The sequence below is a fragment of the Bremia lactucae genome (genome assembly GCF_004359215.1).
Source record: "Bremia lactucae strain SF5 chromosome Unknown BlacSF5_NotPlaced_49_SHOA01000009.1_1371882bp, whole genome shotgun sequence".
NCBI classification, from domain to species: domain Eukaryota; phylum Oomycota; class Peronosporomycetes; order Peronosporales; family Peronosporaceae; genus Bremia; species Bremia lactucae.
The window spans coordinates 67,329-81,864 of NW_027152062.1; the positions used below are offsets into that span (position 1 = coordinate 67,329).

Below are 14,536 nucleotides of genomic sequence, written 5' to 3' on the forward strand. Positions count from 1 at the left end.
TTTATGTTCGATTAGTGCGCTGTGTCTGAAGCTGTTTCCGTTGATGTTGCTCAAATTCATCAAGTTTTTTCGTGGCTTAGGTGTAATATGGATATTCAGACGCTAACTCCGAGCGATCTGGCAACTTCTGTAGGACGCGAGCATAATGACAACTATTTTCAAATGGTGTCCACACGCGGAATTTGCCAGGTGCGATGGTGTTGGCCACGCCAAAAATAGCAGGCCACAGACGGTGTGTTACTGCACTGCGCAAAAAACGAACGCAAGAAGATATAGCCGTTATAATACAGCAGACAAAAAATTTCCACACAAACAAAATAGAAAATGTAAAGCTTTGTAGCGTTGAGTGACCGGCGCACGTATTTGTTCTCCACTGCTTGCAAATCCAGCGTGATATCACCGAGGTAAAAATTTAGCGAGACGTTGCTTTGGCCAAGTTGGCTCAATGTTTGCCCTACTGCACCGATGGAGCACTTCCAACCGGGTTCGCAATCATACACGGTGGCACAAAAGTTGACATCCGTCGCATGAATAAACTCTCGCATGAAGACCAGTCCGATAACATCGTACCCAGCCCCCCCTCCGTACAGCGACAAATTCCATCATTTTGACTGCTTACCTCGAAATATTTCTGACCGTAGCTCGCTTAATTCTTCGGTGAACAGCAAATTTGGCAGATTTATGCAGCAATTGATCTTTTGTTGGATGTAGCCGCTACGAGCATATATATTTTCGAACGAAGGTCGCTGTCTACTATTGGTGGATAAACCGAGTCCTTTTAATAATTCCATCGTTTCTCCCTTTACAGCAGCTGGAAGCAACTCAAGAAGATTAGCCAGGAACGAACGGCACCTGTTGCGCATGAATGTGTTCCAAGCGTGTCGAAATGCGCGACTGCGGAGATTCCACATCGATTTTTGGCTGCACGTCGCTTTCATTATAACCGATCGTTTGCAACCAAGAGCACGTGAACAACCATCGACGACATACTCCTCGAAGTTTGCGACGTTCTGACCATCAAGATAAGAAGCTACTAAAGCACCCCAGTTTGTGTCCATTGCCGCGTCGAATAATATATTACAGTTTTCTACGTTTCACGTAAAAGATTTGTCTCAGTACATATTCTACCACTCGTCATACCTTGTAGCCATCACTTATCTTCAGCATCTGTCGTGCAGTTTGATTCATACATCATTAGACTAAAAAAATTACGAGTCAGCGATTTCTTCAGTAACTTTTACCTGGTGAAGCAATCAAAATAATGGAAAATATAAAAAATATTAAAAAAATAATAGCGAAATAATTGACTTTGGAAGTCATCAGCAAATCTCTGGCCTTAAAATTGCATAATTAATGTAGAAAAATTGCTTAACATTCTGCTGATGGCAGGCAGCATTGGCTCAAATAAAATTCATTGGTCAGGCGTATTTATGATTTGCACATAACGACAACTTCATTTTGCGTTTTGATTTCGAGAGCTCGAATAAGTGCAATATAAACATGTTGCAGACTTTTGTAAAGGGCTCGGCAAGACTAGTCAATGCCACCGCGCGCCGCACCTTATCGAGCCAAGCGGCTGCTGAGGCAGGCAAAGAACGTCTTGTGATATTTGACACAACGTTGCGCGACGGTGAGCAGTCACCTGGCGCCACCCTCAATTTTAAAGAGAAACTGGATATTGCACGCGCTCTTAGCGCGCTTGGTGTGGATGTATGCGAGGCAGGTTTTCCCATTTCTTCTCCCGGCGATTTTGACGCCGTTTCGGCCATTGCTAAAGAGATTGGCCCCATCACGGGAAAGCGCGCCTCGGGCGAGCCCATGACCATCTGCGGCCTTGCTCGCGCTATGGAGAAAGACATTCAGCGCTGCTTTGATGCCGTCAAGCATGCGCCAAAACACCGCATTCACACTTTTCTTGCCACATCGGACATCCATCTAAAGTACAAGCTCAAGATCTCGCGTGACGAGTGCATTCGTCGCGCCGTTGATGCCATTAAATTTGCAAAAACGCTGACGTCGGATGTTGAGTTTTCGACGGAGGACGCTGGTCGTAGTGATCCTGATTTTCTTTGCGACGTCCTTGCTGAAGTGATTAAGGCTGGCGCGACCACGCTCAACATTCCCGACACAGTCGGATATACGGTCTCAGGTGAATATGGATCGCTTTTTCGCTACCTTATCGACAACACCGAGGGAAGTGACAAGGCTATCTTCTCCTCACACTGTCACAATGACTTGGGCCTTGCTACAGCCAACACTTTAGCTGCTATACAGGGTGGTGCTCGTCAGGCTGAAGTCACTATTAATGGAATTGGTGAGCGTGCCGGCAATACGGCCCTCGAGGAGCTAGTGATGGCTTTAAAGACTCGTCCACAGCATTTTCCTGTCTACACGAGCGTGGACTCGACGCATATCATGCGTTGCAGCCGCATGGTCAGCCATTACACTGGTATGTCTATTCAGCCCAACAAGGCCATTGTGGGACTCAACGCTTTTGCTCACGAGTCTGGTATTCACCAGGACGGTGTATTAAAGCACCAAGCCACGTATGAAATTATGCTGCCCGAGTCGGTTGGTCTAAGCGAGAGCAAGATGGTGCTTGGCAAGCACTCTGGCCGTCACGCGTACAGCAAGCGTCTACAGCAGCTCGGTTACACTAGCCTCACTCCGAAGGAGCTCGATTATTACGTTGAGAAATTTAAGGTGTTGGCTGACGAGAAGAAGACGGTCACAGATGCTGACATGGAGGCCATTGTTTCGGATGAGCTATTTAAGCCTGAATCATTTTGGACACTGGAATCTGTACATGTCACTGCTGGTAATCTGGTAAAACCGACAGCTACTGTCACACTTGTGCACAAGGATGGCCAGGAGGTGAGTGAGGCTGCTATGGGAACTGGTCCAATTGATGCGATTTACGTGGCTATAAAGCGCGCTACGGGCATAGAGAGCATTAAATTGAACGATTTCTCCGTCGAGAGCGTGACAGGTGGCACCTATGCTTTAGGCGAAGTGACTGTCCGAGTGCAGGAGGATAAAGAGACGAAGGAGAATGTTGAGGCTGAGAAGCACGTGAACGCGCAGACGGGTGTTACTCGTGACCGCCAATTCGTTGGTCACGGTGCTAATACGGATATATTAGTAGCTTCGGCAACGGCTTACGTTAATGCCGTAAACCGAATGATGGCTTCTCAAGTACGAGCAGCGGCCAATGATCGAGTGGATGCATAAATATCATAAAATAATTATGCATCTTGCCTTGCATGATCAGCAAATTAGAACCGGGTCTTCCTAGCTAGTGTGATGCGCGCGTGTATCATGGAGTAACTCCTAAAATTTAAAGCGCTCTAGGTTTTGCAGCTCGACCCAGTGCCCCTGTACCGACCTTGTTCTTTTTGTCGTATTTAAATCACAACACCCCCCTATGCTGCTCAGCCGTCATCTTGTGGCGTTATGCCAGTGGCGTCATTGGCGCCGCGCGCCAATGACTTTCTAGTTCGGCTATGCCGTCACAAGCCATTGTAAAATAGAATGGCTGGATGCCCAAAACATTGCAATGCTTTGAATCTTTGGAGGAGCTGCTGCCGCGATTTTGTTCTAATTTATACAGGATTTTAAAATGGCACGCTGCATAATCCTCTATCACACTAAACTCATCGCAGAAACGGTTTCTGATACCAGTCACAGCTCAACGTGCATGAAGGTTGCAGATGCATCCTCACAGAAGACTCATTCGACTGATTGTTAATTTAACAAATTTGAACGGAATCCAGTAATTGTATTTAGTTGATCACGTTCATTCACAGGCAGTATGGGTTAAATCTTATCACTAATTCGTGTGCTCGAAAACATTTAGCAACTAATATGTGACAAAAGAAGTACCGTGTCAAAGCACGATCACGTTTTTAGCTCTAAGCTATAAATTGAAAGAAGTGCGAGTTTCACACAGCAATGCGGCATGCGACACCGAGCAGATATTCTGATAGGTTTCAGGAGACTTGGTGCTTACTTAAGTAAAGTAGTAGTTAAGTATGCCAGATTACTTCTGACGACAGACGGTACCGCTGTGACAACTTTTTTTACCAGTTCCTTATAACGGATGCTTTTGTTAAGTAAGTCACTTTTGCGAAAATTGACCAGAATAGCATGAAGTTCTGTTAAATTTGAAAGAATCAAGACCACAGTAACAAAAGCTTCACATGAATTACGTTTTGATTTCACATTTTAGACTCCCTGATTTATGTTGTCAAGCATAGTAATCAAGAGAGGTAGGACCTCGACAATCAAGTGACCCCTTCGTACCCGTACCCATTTAGTTACGTACTTTTTACGAACCACCTGACTTTTCATTGACTACTAAAATGAAATGCCATCATTGAAGATAATTCTTCGCATAAAAATCCAAGTGTAACGGATTTTCTGTGCTGCCTGCAAAACTTAATGGAAGATGGAAATCGCGCTGGCGTTACTTCAGCCAATAAGCCAGCGCGCGTTCCTTTCCCAGCTTAAAATATACGGGGAGATTGGAACCCGACCAAAGGACCGATGCGCGTCGAGTTCGCGGCGCCCTCACCTTCCGACAGCACAACGGCCTACACTTTAGATATGGGTGCACAAGCCGCGGCCTCATCGTCGACGGAAAGCGCGACGCCAGTCGTTTCTGTGCAACCTAAGAATTTGCGCCGCGGCAATACATTTACGGGCGCCAATGAGGAGGAACAACGCAACATCATCTCCCTCCGATATCGAGCTGACAGTATGGCGGACTCAGTGGCGTCAGACTCGGATCCTGATGCTGAGGCGAAGCTTTGGAATCTGTTTGAGCAGGTCTTTTGTTTTTTGAAGGGCATGACCATTTACCAGACGCGACGTCGACTCAAGTTCACAATCGTGTCCCAAACTGTCATTAACTCGCTACGTATCTTTCCGATCATCTTAGGACTAAGCTTTGAAGCCACTTTACCTGTGCTGATTCTATATGTGACGCTCGTGTTTGGCTGGCATGGGACGAAATTTCTTGTACCCAAATTTTTGTTAAGCTACAAGATTGGGATGCAACTTACGCTGCTTGTGGATGTTATATGGTATTACAAGGGCTACAATGGTAAACTAAATAGTGTCAGTAGCGGCACGTCTGTGCTTATGCAAGGCTTTTTTTCCATTCTGCTCACGATTCTTAACATAATGGGGTTCATGTATGGCTGGAAACTTCGCCGCATTGTCAAGGCGGTGCAGAATCAGCGAGAATGCGACCGCGCCGCGCTTGCTACGATGATGCCATCTCCAATGAGGGTGAATTCGCTGCACCAGGCGCTGTCTGTCCAATCTTCGTCCGAGGCAGACAAAGACGACGGACCTTCTGTACGTCGTAATATTAAAGTGGCGCGAGACACCCCGAGCAGCAAATCGCGACGTGCACAGTCTGGTATTATAGCATCGCTGCTTGAAGCGTTCAAAACCTCCAAGCAGCGTCAGAAGGAAGCAGCAGCTCAGGAAGCTGCGCCTGTGTTCTGCTCTAACCTCATGGTTACAAGCAAGTATACTTACTACAACTTTATCTTTGTTTTTCTTAAGATGCAGTTTAGCCGACTTGCCAACTTGTACACGACGATTGTCGTGGCGCTATGTTTCTTTGATTTTTCTCCCGTAAGTCCCGTGGCAAGTCTTACGCCTCTTTTAATTGTGTTTGCCACCTCGGCACTCAAGGACGTGAGCGAAGATCTTCGCAGACAGAAAGGAGATGTTCAGGTGAACTCAAGACCTGCACACATTGTGCGTCGTAACGAGCTTGGTGACCTCATGCATATTGATGGGAAATGGCAGGACATTGAAGTGGGAGATATATTGCTTTTAAAAAACGGAGATCAAGTGCCAGCTGACTGCATATTACTAGCAACTAGTCGGCCTGATGGCAGGTGCTACGTGGAAACTGCAAACTTGGATGGTGAAACCAATTTAAAGATCCGTCAGGTTGCCAGCTGTACGAAGCCATTCGTGACTGCTGAAGATATCTTGGAACAGCATAGACTTGAAGTGGAATGCGACGTGCCTAACAAGGATTTATTTTACTTTGACGGTGTGATTAAGATTGGCAAGGCCACTGACGATGCTGGTAATAATGCTACTAAAGATGACGCAAAAGCTAGCTTAACGATGGACAATTTGATTTTACGCGGTAGTGAAAGTCGAAACGCGGAGTGGACTTTAGGACTCGTCATCTACACGGGCAAGGAGACTAAGGTTCAAATGAACTCGGTCGCGGTCCCGCTCAAGCGAAGTTTTGTAGAAAAGACGCTGGATACCATGTTTGTGCTGGTTCTGATGTTACTGTTTGCTATTTCAATTGCTTGCACGCTTGGCAATAATAACTGGAATTTGGACTTGGCGGAAGATATGACGCCGTGGTACATAAAAGAAGACGCCAATGGCTATATTTTTTTGAGTTATCTTATTTTGTTTAACAATTTGATCCCGCTTTCAATGTATGTGACCATGGAAGGTGTACGATTTGTTCATGCGCGGTATATTGAAAATGACCTGGAAATGTACGATGCGAAAACCGACACACCCGCTCAAGTTCGCAACAGCAATATTAATGAAGATCTTGGGCAGATTCAATATATATTTTCGGACAAAACAGGGACTCTGACTTGCAACGAAATGATCTTTTCCAAGTGCACAATTGCGGGACTTCGCTACAATGACATTGACGTAGACCCTGCCAAGCATGTGAGACCAGGCACACGTTTTAATGATAGCCGATTGCTGGCGCGATTGAACGCGAACCACTCGACAAAAAAAGAAATTCACGATTTCTTGCTGCTACTGACAATTTGCAATACTGTGATACCTGAAATGAGCAGTCGTCCTACATCGCCTACGTCGAGCAGTAGTTCGTACTCTACTCATTCACAGCCGATTAAGTACAATGCGTCTTCCCCAGATGAAGAGGCTTTGGTTTTAGCCGCCGCCGATCTTGGCTACGTCCTCGAGTCTCGTGACGGCCCTGTATGTAATACGCTTATTCAGGGCAAACCAATGTCGTTTGAAATTCTTAATGTGCTGGAATTTAATAGCGATAGAAAGCGTATGTCGGTCATCGTTCGATTCCCTGATGGCAGTATTGTGCTATATTGTAAAGGTGCTGATGACATAATTTTTGACCTGTTATCTAAGACCCAGCCCCAGGGAGTAGCACATGTGACTCGTGGCCACCTCCAGGAATATGCTTCTGAAGGTCTTCGGACTTTGACAACTGCTGTGCGCCGTTTAACTCAGGAAGAGTATGACCAGTGGAATCAATTGTACAGGCAAGCAGAATATTCTATGAATGGTCGTGCTGCTAAAATCGCCAAGGTTTCAGCAATTATTGAAGTTGAATTGACTCTGCTAGGTGCAACGGCTATTGAGGACAGGCTTCAAGATGGTGTAGAAGAATCGATTTGCGCTTTACGTAAGGCTGGCATTAAATTTTGGGTGCTTACGGGTGACAAGAAGGAAACGGCACTTAGTATCGGCATGTCGTCTCATGTGATCGATGATAATATGGATGTAATTGTGTTAGGCCAACGCGATAAAGGCTCTTTGCGTGCACGACTAGAGGAGCTATACGTAGACCTAGTAGAAGACAAGTGGGGATCCGACGAGACTTCATCAGCGACGAGTGTGCTGTGGGAAACGTTAAAGCGAGCGATTTTGTACCTCTGGGATCTCATAAAGCTAGCCTTGGTGGGACGAGATGAAGAGGCAGAGGCTCGAAAGAAGCGAAGACGTCTTCCTCGTCGTGATCACGGCGGTGCTGAGGCGACTGCCGCTGCTGGTTCTAACAATTACGATGAAGTTTATCCAGCTCAGCTCAACCGAAATTTATCTGAGAGTAGTTTTGGTCGTAATCTATGTGACCACGACTTTGAGGCAAAAAAAGAATTGATGACTGGAGGAACTGATAGTATGTGCAGTGCGGACTTCATCGACGAGGAGCTAGAATTCGCCATGGTCATCGATGGTAAAACCCTAGCTCTTGTGCTTGATGATGATATCAAGTACCTTTTTTTGGCTGTAGCTACGCAATGTAAGTCGGTTATTTGCTGTCGCTGCTCGCCATCTCAGAAGGCTTCTGTTGTGAAACTTGTGACGGAGCCCACACTTATGTTTTCTCCTGGCAATATTACGCTTGCAATTGGAGATGGTGCCAATGACGTGCCAATGATACAGGCTGCGAACGTCGGTGTCGGCATAAGTGGCAAAGAGGGTCGCCAGGCGGTTCTTTCCAGTGATTATTCCATCGCAGAATTTCAGTACCTCAAACGGTTGCTCTTAGTGCACGGCAATTACAGTTACAAGCGAATTTCCAAGCTTATTTTGTTTTCGTTTATGAAGAATGTGGCTTTGTCGATGTCTAACTTCTTCTTGGCAATGCAGACAATGTATAGTGGATTACTTATGTACTTTAGTATTTTTTTCACGCTTTACAATGCGCTATTCACGACAATTCCTATCGTGATTATTGCCATGTACAACCAGGACGTCTCCCCTGTAGTGCTAATGCAGTATCCTACACTATATGTGAATGGGCTGAAAAATCGGTCGTTTAATTGGCTATCTTTTTTTGCGTGGTGTCTGCTTGGTGCATGGCATGCCTACGTGGTCTACGCAGTGCCATTTTTTACAAATGGGTCTGTTGTGTGGTACTTTTCAAGTGCATCTCCGAGTATTCAGTTTGACAAACGCGACTTAGGCCTTTGGGCGAACGGTGTGGCTTCTTACACGTATCTAATCACAGCTTCAACGGTGCAAGTGTCTTTAATGACGAGTAATTGGACTCGGGCTAATGCAATTTCGACTGTGGGAACGCTGTGTTTTTACTATCTTTTCACGGCATTCTTCTGTTCTGTATTCGGATGGACAGAGACGGACTTTTACGACACTGAAGTAGGCTACGGAGTCCTTAGCCAGCTTGTAAACGAAGCGTGGTTTTGGCTTGGCCTGCTTTTCTCTGCAATCATTGCCGTTCTACCAAATTACATCGCAAAAGCCGGGCGAGTCTTGTTTTATCCAGAGCCGTCGCACTTAATGCGTGAGTGGAATCGTTTGGCTAAGGGCGAAGATGCTGTCGTGGTCGCAGACTCGCCAAGACTTGTTCGTCGCAACACGGGCTTTGCCTTCTCGCATTTTCCTGGCGAAACAGAAATGGCGTTGGGCACGTTTCGAAGCAGCGACACACACACAGGGATGAGATCGGACAATTTGGGTGTTGGTTCGAGTATGCAGTTGCCTCTGTCCTCGACTGCAGTAGGCTCCTCACTCAACGCCGAGGCAATTATAAGTTGAGGCGATTTTGATAGACAAGTTGTGCAATGCCAATTTGAGCCGAACCCACTAGTGAACATGCAGCGTATGTAACATACTACTGCATTCAATAATTCGGTGGAGGAGATGGCTCTGACAAACTTGGCGATGCGTTTTTTAACTTTTTACTAGTTGAATAAAGAGATACCTTGCGAGAGAAGCTAGTTTATATTTCTTTTATAGTCAAAGCGATTTGCTCGGATTGTCAGCCGTCAAAGTAGCAGCCAACACAGTTTGCTCGGAGGTTTATTCTTAAATAATCGAGCATAAACTTAGAAAGACGTTGGTTGACTGTGCAAAGACATCAGCTAAAGTTAAGTATGGCACCAAGAATGTAATAAGTCAATCAAAATTTCTGCGGTTATGCCCTTAAATTTTGTCGTTACGCTCTCATCAGTGAGACTCAAAGCTTTGTCTCTATCATATTAAAAAACATTTTAACAGATTCTGCCTTCGAGTCCATTTATTTAAAAGCAAAAAAAGGGAGTCGAACCCTCAACATAATCCTTGGCAAGGTTAGACTCTACCATTGAGCTATTTTTGCAAAATCTTTATTTATTTGGGGATTTCCCTTTTACGGTGCTGATAGTGGCTGAAACATATTTCAATTTCGAAATTTCGTCGTGCAAACAACATGCCTGTGTATCGTATTTTTGCCAAATCTGCAACCAACTTTGCTGATCATCTCGTTTAACGTGAGCTCAACAGACTTGAGCGAGACAACTCTGTCCAATTCCTCTCGCATGCATCCTAAAATTTAGAATCGGGCACTTAAATTTCAAGCACAGTGACGGACATGGATAACGAGCGCACTGGGTTGCTTCTTGAGCATTGATTACAAAAGTGGCACACTTTCGCTTTTTTCAGTTGACAGCGCGTGAGCGAAGCCTGCAAACTCAAACAATTTCTATTATTTATTTCAGAAATACTTTGTCCATCTAAGAAATTTGATTTAACTAACGACTGAGCCGACTTTGATTTTCAGAAATACTCTGTGTATCTTATGCAACTTAAGTAGCCATCCTGACGTCGCGGACTATACGAAAAAATGCCGATCCCGGAACATTACGATCAGCATCACATAAAGATGCAACTTGCGGTGAAGTGCGATATTTTTGGCGTTGTTATTGTATTTTTGACGAAATGAAATATCCAGGACGTATTTATAAGCGAGGTGGCTAAGAATTGACCATTGATGAGATAGGATAAGATCGTTTTTCGAGGTTGCGCGTGGAATATCACACTCTCTATTCGAAGAGCTTAGAGAATCGTCCGAGCTGTCTCTAGGCAATTACTTCACGCAAATTTTGATTTCGACGATTCAGCTTTATCACTGAAACCTCGAAGTGGTCCAAGTTCAGTCTCACGTGCCAGTTTTAAATGCGCCTCATGCAAGTGTGATATGCAGGCTTTTTAATGCGACATAGAGACAAAATGATAAACAGTTAACGAGTGTAAAGTGATATTCATTTTTTTGTTTCATGGCTTGTTGCCTTTGGTCTGATGGTGAAAAGATAACGACTTCTTAAGTGACTATATGCGTTCATCTCATGCCGAATATTCCTGCAACTTTGAGTCGTTATTTTTGCATTGAGTAAAAAGCAGGTCGCTGTGTTGTGAAACAATTGTGGTCAACCACGATCAATAGTTTGTAACTGTAATTAATCTTGCTTGTTATCGATCGTGTCGATCGATAGCAAGCAAAGGAAAGGCGCCGTGCTGGCGATTATAAAACATAGTACGCCAGTGCTTTTTTCATGATGCCATGCGTAAGTTACGCTATGTGCTGGCGATGGTCAAATTGCAACGATAATTTTCACGATGTGTCCTATTACTCGATAAAGTTTTATGCTTTCGTACGATAGATTTTAAACCTGCATCTCAAAGCGACGATGTGCTCGCCTTGCACATATTTCGTATTGCGGCGACACTTGGTTGCTATGAAGACACGATTACTACTACTCGCAAAACCAATAAAGTGGCAAGTTGGTAAATTATAAGTTAGATGATGAATTGGAAAAACACGCAAATATAAGAAAAGAATGGTTTGCCACCTCCATAATAGAGAGGTCATTTCTGTGTACGTGCGCTTCGTTTTCACATTACTTCTATTGTAAATCAGAGCGGCTAGCTGGTTCAATTTGGGGAAAGGCCGTTAACGATATCTTGCTGGCGCCAATACAGGCCCAATCGCGCAGTTTGTAGAACGTACTTCAGCCTCATCACTGAAAAAGCAAAACATTCAATTTTATTTTACTTTGGCAAAAGTTAATTTAGAATTTGGACGTGCTCAATCATTATTGTAGATGTGTCTTACTGAGAGATGCGCGAGCCGTCTGATTTGCACCAATATTAGCAGCAGCACTGTTTATAGTATTGATACTGTAGATAGCATTCGTGTCACTAACGTGGAAATAAATATACTAGACTCACCAGTCATGATAGCGATCCACGTGAATCATTTTATGAGCTTCTTGAATAAGTCTAGAAGCCTGCCTCTTCCGACCATAAATCAGCATTACCGTCTCCTCTGCCCTCGCCTCACCAAAACCTAAACTTCATACCTGGCAAATACGTTTTATGCATATAATATACAAAACTGCCGCTAGTCATCGATTCTCCATGACGTGACGTCTCACTCATACCGGACATTGGCATCTTAAAGGTGTAGAATCTTACAACTAATCCCATTACACAATTGGTAGCATTCTGAACAAAAGAACGTCCCCATATTTATCATTTAAAATGCAAACGACGGACGATGAGTTTAGCTCACTTAAGTGCCGCTACGCCAGCAAGCGCTGCTGGAACTTACGCGCCATCAAACGCAATGGCGAGCGTCACAACTTGTGTGAGATGCATCGACAGAAAGCCAATAGTAACCAGCGTCGTCTTGACAAGAAACGAAAAGCAGGCCATGCCGTGCTTGGTCTGCCCAGCCCCCTGAGCTCTGCTGGATTCTCAGACTTGGAGCGTCGGATGCGAATGCGCGCCTCTATCGCGATTAAACTTGAGCATGAACTAGGCATCGTACCTCTCACAACGCAGTATATACATCGTCCATCCCTCGTAGAGCTACAGAGAGCTGCAGGACTTTTAGCCATTGGCCACAGTCGGTCGACTTTCAGCACGGAGACGGAGTTGTGGAACGAGTCGCCTAATAGACTATCCCATGCGGCTTGGATGAATGCAACATATCCTAAAAGTCCTCGTGCAATGCTTCGCGTAGCGAAGATGGAGCCAAGCGCGGAGGCTCGAGTGTGGGTGCAACACAATCAATTGGATGTATTAAAGGCCGATTCAGTTGTAGCTCCAAAACTTCTTCCATCGATCGCAACCGCAGTCGCAAGGTCAGGAGAAATGCTTGTGAGCTCCGTAAAGTTAAAAAAATCTCGGCTTCCGGATGTCCGACGAGCACCCTCCCTCGTTACCCGCGCAAACGTCTAAGCGCGCTGTTGTTTTCTAGAGGGCATTTTTAAGATTGATATCTATAATATATAGTTGCCAGTTTTGAGGTATTTTCCTATTATCAAACTTCTAATATTTAAGATAAATTCAAGATAAATTTTAGTGCAATGATGCTGCGCGTCTGGAGGGATCTGAAGTTTAAGCTTCACAAAGCGGTGGGCAAGCAAGCTTCCAACAAGAAGGCGTTAAGCCCACCAGCATCCACTTATACAGGTGGCGCCCGATAGGAGTGGCGATTTCGCCCACCTACTCGCGGCAGCCTATCCTGCTTCCGTTCAGTCGCAGGCCATGTGTAACGGGGTGTATCGTTACATGAAATTAACAATAAAAGATTGTTAGTTAATATTATCCAAAAGGTAGATAATATTTGGAGGAAATTACTTTAAATAGTAATTTCCTGAATTCTTATCCATAAATAGGTATAGACCATTATGTCTATTTATTCCGCAGACTAATCAGCTGTAGAAGTAATCAAAGAGAGTTACGAGATAAGATAGATAAGAATCCAGGAAATTACTATTTAAAGTAATTTCCTCCAAATATTATCTCCCTTTTGGATAATATTAATTAACATTCTTTTATTGTTAATATCATGTAACGATACACCCCGTTACAGGTATGGCCTGGTTGGAACACCATAACCCATGGATCGATTGGAGGTCTAAGACCTTAGGCGCCACGCGCAATGTTCCTAGCAAAGTCTTAGAGAGTAATGAACCAACCTTTGCTAGTCAACAAAAGCGCTATTGGTGCGGATCCGTAAATGAGTCTGTCAATGTTTTAGACATGTCTGAGCTAATAAACTCTAATGTTAAAAACATTTATATGTTTTTTCGAACTTCTGCGTCAAAAATTTAGGTTTTTCTGGCATTTTCTCATCGAATTACAACAGGCCGCAAGGCAGAATGCTTTACGGGCGGCACGACCGCTGAGGTAGTCATTCCAAAATTAGAGCTTCCCTCGAACGCAGAAGAAGTAATTGATGATCAGCTAAACTCACATTGAAGACAGAAAATAAGAACTCGACGTTCGATAAAGTGCTGTATGATACTTACTGTTTCGTTGTAAATGTACGAATCGGTTTGAATTCAGGGAGCGATGTCTCGTTCACTGGGGTTACTTGCAATCAAAGCGATCCTAACAATCTCGACGTGGCTCAGTATGACAGCTCTGTAACGGGGTGTCCTGTTGCATAGATATTATTTCCTATACGAGGAATATTATCTTTTTTTGCCATGAGACGAAATAAATAAAGAAATACAAAATTCTTATTTTTATTAATTTTGACTCAAATAGTTCCAATGTTATCAAATTTTGTAATATTGACGCAAAAATACATTGGTTCTATTCATTGATTAGTTTGACTTTATACCAACCCTTCCAAACACCACAAGTCACGATTGTGCGGTGCGCGAGGAGGCGCCATACATACATAGTTTGTTATAAATACAATAAGTTCAGTAGTAGATATAAGATCGTAACGTAGGAAACTAAATGTATTAATACAATTTTACTTTTTCTCTATTCTAAAGCCTTAGTCTAGACCTTCAAGCCGAAGACCCTTAGCTTCATAAAAACCTTCCTCTGTACCTTTCTGTAAAAGAAGTGCTGAGGCAACTCATCGACACTGTAATCAGTGTAAGGTTAATTAGTAATGATCAGTACTTTCATCCAACATGGGCATGTTGGAAGAAGAAGAAGGGCGAATTCCAGCCCCTCA

At 44.2% G+C, this 14,536-nt stretch overlaps 4 protein-coding genes across 4 annotated transcripts; 3 read left to right on the forward strand and 1 right to left on the reverse strand.

Annotated features, from left to right (window-relative positions):
- Nucleotides 1-76: 76 nt before the first annotated feature.
- Nucleotides 77-1,058, reverse strand: CCR75_001861 (uncharacterized protein; the record flags this gene model as incomplete). The annotated part of the gene is given in 3 exon segments (XM_067959962.1): nucleotides 77-245; nucleotides 259-580; nucleotides 620-1,058. 3 exon segments carry the CDS (start codon nucleotides 1,056-1,058, stop codon nucleotides 77-79), a joined length of 930 nt encoding a protein of 309 aa, XP_067820089.1.
- Nucleotides 1,059-1,500: 442 nt separating this feature from the next.
- Nucleotides 1,501-3,231, forward strand: CCR75_001860 (uncharacterized protein; the record flags this gene model as incomplete). Its single annotated transcript, XM_067959961.1, has 1 exon — nucleotides 1,501-3,231. One exon carries the CDS (start codon nucleotides 1,501-1,503, stop codon nucleotides 3,229-3,231), a length of 1,731 nt encoding a protein of 576 aa, XP_067820088.1.
- Nucleotides 3,232-4,545: 1,314 nt separating this feature from the next.
- Nucleotides 4,546-9,330, forward strand: CCR75_001859 (uncharacterized protein; the record flags this gene model as incomplete). Its single annotated transcript, XM_067959960.1, has 1 exon — nucleotides 4,546-9,330. The coding sequence occupies one exon, from the start codon at nucleotides 4,546-4,548 to the stop codon at nucleotides 9,328-9,330; it is 4,785 nt and encodes a 1,594-aa protein (XP_067820311.1).
- A 2,763-nt stretch (nucleotides 9,331-12,093) lies between these two features.
- On the forward strand, nucleotides 12,094-12,795 carry CCR75_001858 (uncharacterized protein; the record flags this gene model as incomplete). The annotated part of the gene is made up of 1 exon (XM_067959959.1): nucleotides 12,094-12,795. The coding sequence occupies one exon, from the start codon at nucleotides 12,094-12,096 to the stop codon at nucleotides 12,793-12,795; it is 702 nt and encodes a 233-aa protein (XP_067820312.1).
- Nucleotides 12,796-14,536: the final 1,741 nt, after the last annotated feature.